At 35.0% G+C, this 9,011-nt stretch overlaps 1 protein-coding gene across 1 annotated transcript; it reads left to right on the forward strand.

The window, feature by feature from the left end:
- The first annotated feature begins 2,736 nt into the window (after positions 1-2,736).
- On the forward strand, positions 2,737-8,462 carry LOC145123525 (putative E3 ubiquitin ligase SUD1). The gene is made up of 9 exons (XM_079058734.1): positions 2,737-3,228; positions 3,630-4,310; positions 4,459-5,199; positions 5,284-5,495; positions 5,582-5,881; positions 6,580-6,740; positions 7,272-7,435; positions 7,509-7,655; positions 7,732-8,462. The coding sequence occupies exons 1-9, from the start codon at positions 2,941-2,943 to the stop codon at positions 8,254-8,256; spliced, it is 3,219 nt and encodes a 1,072-aa protein (XP_078914860.1). The 5' UTR covers positions 2,737-2,940; the 3' UTR covers positions 8,257-8,462.
- The last annotated feature ends 549 nt before the right edge of the window (positions 8,463-9,011 follow it).

Raw genomic sequence — 9,011 nt, forward strand, 5'->3', positions numbered from 1 at the left:
TCTAGGCTCAAATGGTCTAAAATGTTATAGATTTGTGAATTGGGTCAATTTACAATCCAAATAGGGTTTCCAAGCCCAAAATAGTTGAATTGAATACTTGTTGGTCCATTAGGCCCAATAAGGAATTCCTAGTCCAATATAGACTTAAACCGGGATTCTTAGGGTTTTCAGACTCTTTGTTGAACATGAAGGCGGATTTAATTGAGACTTAAGTGATATTTACTTAGAGTATATATTTTACAATGGTTGAATGATTACACATGAATAGAATTTCCTAGCTAAAATGCTAGTTGTGACACAAAATCCTTTCAATTTAAGTCCCAATAATTACCAAGCAGCCCCTTGCCTTCAGAAATATTTACAAAGTGACTCCGAAAATTACACTTACCCCCACAATTCAAAAAATTATGACACTTTAACTCCCATGGCTAACAATCCACAAATTATTATGGATTTAGGGCTTCAATAAAATAATATAAAAATATCATTTACATCTCGGGGTCTAGGGCTTATTTTTTATTTACTATGGTTTACAAAGGTCATGGGCCCTATGGTTTACCAAAAGTCACAAACTCAGTCCCTACTAATTTTTTTTACGAACATGGTCCTTATGATTTCCAAAACTTGCATGAATGACCCTTTTTGCTGACGTTGTTACTGTTCATCTGTTAGTGTGAGGCTATTTTGGTCGTTTCAAGTAGCAGAGACTGAGTTTGAGACTATAGGCAAACCATAAGGACCATTTATGTAACTTTTTCTATATTTTATGTTTATGAGTTTGTGGTTTTTCCACCCCTTTACTTTTTAAAATATCACTTTGAACCATTCACTTTGAACTTTGAAAAATGTTACTTTCACCCCTTTATTTTCTAAATTTTCGTGTTTAACCCCGTATGATATATAATTTGATTTTTATTAATAACTTCCATTCCTTAACCTAAAAAAACTATTTTACGTGTTTATTTTTAGATATTCGTCGGTATAATTCAAGGTGGTCGACGTTTCCACTTTAATTTAGAACTTTATTTTGTTTTGTTTTTTTTTTGTTTTTTAAAATTACATGTTTTTTTATAAACCTGTCGGTTTAAATTCGAGATTGTCTACGTCGTAGTTTTTTTTTTTTCGTTTCCGTGTTCAACTTTATGTATGTTTCCTATATATGAGACATGTCACATATAATAACTTTTGTTTGTTAATTTTAAAAACGTATTATATTCGAGTTTGTCTACGTTTTGACGTTTTTTTCTTTCTTTTTTACATTTTGTGCTTAATTTTATGTACATTCCTATATATATTCGGTTCATATAACAACTTTCGTTCGTTAGCTTAAAAAATGTATATTAGAGTTTATCTGCGTTTCGACGTAACTTTTTTTTACGTTTTTCAGGTATCAGTATAGATTCGAGTTTGTATACATTTCGATATTTTTTTTTTATTATTTTTTAAGTTTCATGCTTATTTTTATGTACGTGTTTTTTTCGTTCGTTTTTTTTACGCCGAAACGTAACTTTTATCAATACGATCGTCAAAATTCAATGCTTATAATTATGTTTTTTTCTGTTTATATGTGAACAAACTCATACGTAAGAACATACATAAAATAAACACCAAAACGTACAAAAAAATTTACAGCGAAACATTAAAAAAAAAAACTCAAATTTATATCGATACGTGCAAAAAAAAAAGTAATTAAGATTTTTTTAAGTTAACGAACGAAAGCTTAAATAATCAAAAACATATTATATGTGACTAGAGTCATACGTATGAAACGTACATAAAATTAAGCACGAAAACGTTAAAAAAATATGTTTCGCGAAACGTAGACAAGCTCAATGATAATACATTTTTTAAGTTAACGAACGCAAGTTATTATATGTGACCCGAATGATACGTAGAAATGTACATAAAATTAAACAAAAATGCTAAAAAAAATTACGTCGAAATGTAGACAAACTCGAATATAATACGTTTTTTAAAATTAACAAACAAAAGTTATTATATGTGACCCGTCTCGTATGTAAGAAACGTACATAAAGTTAAACACAAAAAAGTGAAAAATGACTATCTTGAAACATAGACAAACTCGAATTTAAACCGATAATTTTATAAAAAAACGTGTAACTTAAAAAAAAATAGCGAAAGAAAGTTATAAATTAAAGTTGAAACATTGACCACTTTGAATTATACCGACAAATATATAAAAACAAACACGTAAAAGTAGTATTTTAGATTAACGAATGAAAGTTATTAATAAAAATCAAATTATATATAATATGTGGCTAAAAACGAAAATTTAAAAAATAGAAAGGTGAAAGTAACATTTTTTAAAGTTTAAAGGGAAGGGTTCAAAATGATATTTTAAAAAGTAAATGGTAGAAATACCACAAACTTATCAACATAAAATATAGAAAAAAAAATATGTAAATGGTCCCTATGGTTTAACATAGCCACAAACTCAATCTCTGCTATTTGAAAAAGACCAAAATACCCTCCCGAGAACAACACCGCGTAGCAAAAAGGATCATTCATTTTTAGAAACCGCAGCTACCGTACTTGTAATTTTTTTTTTTTTTCAGGGATTGAGTTCTGGCCCATTTTTGTAGTTTTGTCTGATAACATACATCTTTCTAGAACCGGAAAATGACACATATATCCTTCTCAAGATCAACGACTTCACGTGGTACAAATGAGAATTGTCAAAACTAGCGTGCCCAAAACCGTAAATATCTTGGAACCCCGACCCACCACCAATCCACCCGCCCGCCTAGTAGCTCCGCCCTGTTAACCGTCTTTATTCCATATTCCATCATCATTCAAGTCCTACCAGTTAACAATCCCATCCACCGCCATCATATTCATCACAAAAACAAAGGGCTTTTCATCTTCTTCACAAGGAGAGAGAGAAAACGCGTCGAGACTCTAGCTTCCGATTGTCAATTGATGGAGATCGCACCGGCGGTGCTAGCCGCACACGACGGAGTCGGAAACGCACCTGATTCTTCATCGGAATCTTCTGCTTCGACTGTTCCCGTTAATAACAATAATATCTCGAGCAACAGGTACGATGACGACGATGACGAAGAGGAGGATGTTTGCCGGATCTGTCGGAATTCAGGAGACGCCGACAATCCTCTCAGATATCCTTGTGCTTGTAGCGGGAGTATTAAGTTTGTTCACCAAGACTGCCTTCTCCAATGGCTCAATCACAGTAACGCTCGCCAGTGTGAGGTTCATTTACCTCTTTTGCCTTAATATTAAGTGATTGCTTATGCTCTCTTTCTACGTGCTGAATTTTGTGGTTAAAAATGAGTTTAAGATATTTGGTTGATTATGCTATGTGTTCCTCTTCGTTTTTATAAAAAGAACTGTGACAACTACAGACTAAGATTGCATCAATTGACTTTAACATTTGTCCCTTCGAGTTTATATAAACTATAAAGCCATGAAAAGGTTGGAGGTATCATTTGTTAGTGGCTAGTCCTTTAACTTAAGCGAGATAGAAATTATTTTATCATTGGAGAAGGTAAGCTGACATTCTTGTGGACTAATGAGGAAGCAAATGAGTTCAATTGCTTTATTATGTGGCTTTATTGGCTTTTCTTCATTTCTGTTGTCATCATGTGCTGCAGGTTTGCAAGCACCCCTTTTCATTCTCCCCTGTGTATGCCGAGAATACCCCAACAAGGCTTCCTTTTCAGGAATTTGTCATTGGAATGGCAATGAAAGCCTGTCATGTATTGCAGTTCTTCCTAAGGCTCACTTTTGTGCTTTCTGTATGGCTTTTGACCATACCATTTATAACTTTCTGGATATGGCGCTTGTCATTTGTAAGAAGTTTTGGAGAAGCCCAGAGACTATTCTTGAATCATATCTCAACTACAATCATTCTCACCGACTGTCTCCATGGATTCCTACTCTCAGCCAGCATTGTGTTCATTTTTCTTGGGGCCACATCTTTGAGGGACTATTTTAGACATTTACGAGAACTTGGGGGGCAGGATGAGGACGAAGGAGATAGAAATGGTGCTCGTGTTGCTAGGAGACAACCTCCACAAGCTAACAGAAACCTTATTGGAGATGGGAATGGTGAAGATGGTGGAGGTCAAGGTATTGCTGGTGCTGGTCAGATTATCAGAAGGAATGCAGAAAATGTTGCAGCCAGATGGGAGATGCAAGCAGCTCGTCTTGAAGCACATGTTGAACAGATGTTTGATGGTTTGGATGATGGTGATGGTGCTGAAGATGTTCCTTTTGATGAGCTTGTTGGTATGCAGGGGCCTGTTTTCCATTTGGTGGAAAATGCATTCACTGTAAGTAGTAGTATACTATTCCATTACAGTTTTTCCATAAAAACAACCTTTTCACTCCAATGGCATGAACCTTTCCATTCCATTCCGTCTCTGATTCCATCACACCAAACACTACCTTATCTTTTCTAACTTTCTTTTACCCTTACAGGTTCTTGCAAGCAACATGATATTCCTTGGTGTCATAATACTCATCCCCTTTCACCTAGGCCGATTGATCCTCTACATTCTTTCATCTGCCACTACTCCAATGTTGTCAACCGTTGTTCCCCTCACAGAACAAGCACTTTCCCTAGCCAATATCACATTAAAAAACGCACTAACTGCAGTCACAAATCTAACATCCGATCACAATGTCCTTACCCATGTCACAGAGATGTTAAATGTCAATAATGCCACTGGACTTCAAGACTCCCCAAACAATGTCACAACTCCCATTATTCTAAAAGGGGCAGTTTCAGGAGGATCAAGATTATCTGATGTCACAACTCTTGCTGTTGGCTATCTGTTCATTTTATCCCTAATTATTTTCTACATTGGAGTTATTGCACTTATAAGGTACACTAGAGGAGAGCCTTTAACAATGGGAAGATTCTATGGTATTGCTTCGATTGCAGAAACAATCCCTTCACTTTTTAGACAGTTCTTAGCTGCAATGAGACATTTAATGACAATGATAAAAGTTGCATTCCTTTTAGTCATTGAACTTGGAGTTTTCCCTCTAATGTGTGGATGGTGGTTGGATATTTGTACTATAAGAATGTTTGGGAAGTCAATTAGTCAAAGAGTTGACTGCTTTTCGGTTTCACCACTTGCAAGTTCATTGATTCATTGGGTTGTGGGGATTGTCTACATGTTACAAATATCCATATTTGTCAGCCTTCTTCGAGGGGTATATACTATATACTCTACTACCCTTTCACTTTATCATTTTCTAAAGGGAAAATTACAAGAAAACCCCTATATGTATTTGCAGGTTTTGCGAAATGGGGTTCTTTATTTCCTGCGAGATCCAGCTGATCCTAACTACAACCCCTTCAGGGATTTAATCGATGATCCTGTCCACAAACATGCTCGAAGGGTATTATTGTCAATTGCTGTTTACGGGAGCTTAATTGTAATGCTGGTTTTTTTACCAGTCAAACTTGCTATGCGAATGGCTCCTTCCATCTTTCCTCTTGATATATCGTAAGATTGCTTTTTATCTTCTATGGAATTGCCAATTCCATTCCATCTTGTACTTTTGTTTACAGATTCCTGTTCCATATTTGTAGGGTATCTGATCCATTCACTGAGATCCCTGCTGACATGCTTCTTTTCCAAATTTGTATTCCATTTGCTGTTGAGCATTTCAAGTTGCGTGCTACAATCAAATCAATTTTGCATTATTGGTTTACTGCGGTTGGTTGGGCACTTGGGTTAACAGATTACTTGTTGCCTGAACCTGAGGGCACTGAGGGGCAAAATGGGAATGATTTAGTATATGCTGAAAATCGAGCCATAGTTGGATTGCACCCTCAAGATGTGAATCGAGTTGTGGAAGAAGATGATGGTGATGAACAATCTGATTCAGAGTAAGTTTTTTTTTTAATCATGTCTGGTTGGTTGGATGGAATGGAATCAGAAAGGAACGGAATGAAAAAAGTAATGGAATACACAAGGTAATGGAATGGATCAGGTTTGTTATGTACAATTGGAAAGTTAAATTGATAAGTATAGAGAAAAAAATATTATTTGATAAAAATTTTCTTTAATCAAATAAAGCTTTATGCTAAAAGAATTGCATATAAACATATTGCATTTTGTTTGAAATATGTACTATATGTATTTCAATTGGAAAAAATATATATATAAACCAAATATGAAAGATCAAGTAAAATGAAAAACCATGAAATCTTTTATAGAATTCTAATTCAAAAATAACAAAAAGTGATTTAATTGAAGTTCTGAATTTTTATGAAAAGCAATGTTGTTATTGTAAATTATTCAAATAAAACTAATTGATAACTATAATATATCTTTCCATTACATTCCGACATGATTTTTCATTCCGCTGTGATATTCCATTCCATTCCCTCTTTGATTATTGATTACCAAACATTACCTAAGTGACAAAGGAATGGAATAAGTCATTCCATTCCATGGTCATGTTTGATTTGGAACGGATTTCCATGTGAATGGTCCATTCCATTCTATCAGACAAAACAAAACAAACAGTTAATTATAAAACAAACATATGTTTAATTTGTTGTATATAATGATATTTTTTTAGGAGGTATACGTTTGTGTTCTGTATTGTGTTGCTTTTATTGGTGGCTTGGATGACATTGTTGATTGTCAATTCTGCTTTGATTGTGGTGCCTGTTTCCCTTGGCCGAGTCTTGTTTAATGCAGTTCCCCTTCTTCCTATCGCACACGGCATCAAATGTAATGGTGAGGATTTTTTATTTAGGCAATGTTTATGTTTGGTTCTTCTGTCGGAATTGGAATTGGAATTTGTGATTCCATTCCAGTCCCAAATTGGCGGAATTCAATTCCGTCACATTTCTTCAAATTCCATCTTTCATGTATTCGAATTTGATTCAAGACCTTAGGACGTGTTTGGTTCATCTGACAGAATTGGAATTCGAGATTCCATTCCAGTCCCAAATGGCCGAAACTCAATTTCTTCATATTCCTTTAAATTCCATCTTTGATGGAATTCATTTGTAAAGGAATTTGATTCAATACCTCAAGTCATGTTTGGTTCATCCTACGGAATTGGAATTTGGGATTTCATTCCATAGTGTATGCGATCACCAAATGGACGGAATCCAATTCCCTCAGGCTTCATCACTCCTAGGGATCAGTTAGAAGCTAGTCAATATCATTTTTTTGTTAAAAAGACCATAATACCCTCGCTCCATAAGTTAAAATAAATAAAAAAACGAAAACTGACTCTACATTGGTTACATTTAATTTCAGACATATATGCCTTCATTATCGGAAGTTACGTGATCTGGACAGCATTGGCTGGAATCAGGTATTCCATTGATCAAATCAGAACAAGGAGAACCACAGTTCTACTAGGGCAAATCTGGAAATGGTGTTCCATTGTGGTGAAGAGCTCTGTACTTTTGTCAATTTGGGTAAGATTATATTTTTCTTCACTTCACCTCACCACATTTAATAACAAGATTTAATCCCTTTTTTTATTTACAGATTTTTGTAATCCCAGTGTTAATTGGACTCCTGTTTGAACTTTTGGTAATTGTACCAATGAGAGTACCAGTGGATGAAAGCCCCGTGTTTTTACTATATCAAGATTGGGCTCTTGGCCTTATTTTCCTCAAGATCTGGACTCGCCTTGTAAGTTTCCATCATTTATATTTTCTTGATTATAATAAACAAAAAAATAAAATTATATTTACTATTTCATGAACAGGTAATGCTGGATCACATGATGCCACTTATGGATGAGAGATGGAGAGTGAAATTTGAAAGGGTAAGAGAAGATGGTTTCTCAAGGCTTGAAGCATTTTGGGTGCTAAAAGAGATAGTAATCCCTATCATGATGAAACTTCTCACAGCTTTATGTGTCCCTTATGTGTTAGCCCGAGGGGTATTTCCGGTATTTGGCTACCCATTAGTGGTGAACTCGGCTGTGTATAGGTTCGCATGGGTGGGGTGCCTTGGGTTGAGTTTGGTGTGTTTTTGTGGGAAGAGGTTTCATGTGTGGTTTAGCAATTTGCATAATTCGATAAGAGATGATAGGTATTTGATTGGGAGAAGGCTTCATAATTTTGGGGAAGATTATAGTAAGAGTAGTGTTGATGATGTTGATGTGGATGATAATGATGATGATGATGGTGGTGATGATGATGATGATGAGAGTTTGAATGTGTTGGTGAGAAATGATGAGGTGGGTTTGAGGCATAGACGCCATGTGGCTGTTGAGAATGTAATGTGAATATGACTGGGCTTTAAATTGGTCTGAAGGTTGTGGTTAAAATGTAAAAAGGTAGATTAAAACTAAAGGGGTTGGTGTTGTAAGTAATAAGGTTTTTGATTTATGGTTAAATTTGAGTAAACCTCAAGGAATGGTCGTTTTTGTTTTGTTTCTATAACAACTGTTGTTATTGGTTTAGGTTTTATTAACTTACGGAATGCGCATTATTTTGGTCTTCTCTATATTTTGTCGTCTTTCATTGGACCCCAAATAGAGGGAAAACACAACACAAGGGGATGAAACTAATAATATAGAAGCTCGTAAAGGATTAGATTTGAACAAAGGTCGAGAGTTTGTATAACAAGAGAATTCATACTTTGTTCAAGTTACTAAAGCCGACAAAGAATAGGGGTGACAATTGTGTGGGTTGATGGGTTATAAAAGTTTAACGTGAACACGACGCATATAAATATTTGTTTTGTCTTGCACAACTCTAACCCCGGTTAGCCATAAACATGACAACCTACGTAACTAGTTTCATTATATGGGTTTGCGTGTTCATGGGTCAGATTTAGAAACAGGTTCGTGGGTCATAATTGGGTTTGTCTCTTGGGAAAAAAAATGAAAGAAAACACAAACATAAATTATAAACACCATACCCAAAAATCCCAAGTCAAACATAAACCAATCTTTTACTTACTAACAAAACTCTACACAACAACAAAAAGTGCACATAAGGCTATAAACGAACTGATCGTTTGATGAACTGTTCGTAA

The sequence above is a fragment of the Lactuca virosa genome, chromosome 7 (assembly GCF_052849685.1).
Source record: "Lactuca virosa cultivar CGN04683 chromosome 7, Lactuca_virosa_CGN04683_v6, whole genome shotgun sequence".
Taxonomy (NCBI): domain Eukaryota; kingdom Viridiplantae; phylum Streptophyta; class Magnoliopsida; order Asterales; family Asteraceae; genus Lactuca; species Lactuca virosa.

Bases quoted from the DNA above. Each gene is read 5' to 3' on its own strand.
- LOC145123525 (XM_079058734.1), top strand. From the start codon at position 2,941: ATGGAGATCGCACCGGCGGTGCTAGCCGCACACGACGGAGTCGGAAAC. The intron at 5,200-5,283 runs GTATATACTATA...ATGTATTTGCAG, and splicing joins TTGTCAGCCTTCTTCGAGGG to GTTTTGCGAAATGGGGTTCT. The intron at 7,436-7,508 runs GTAAGATTATAT...TTTTATTTACAG, and splicing joins CTGTACTTTTGTCAATTTGG to ATTTTTGTAATCCCAGTGTT.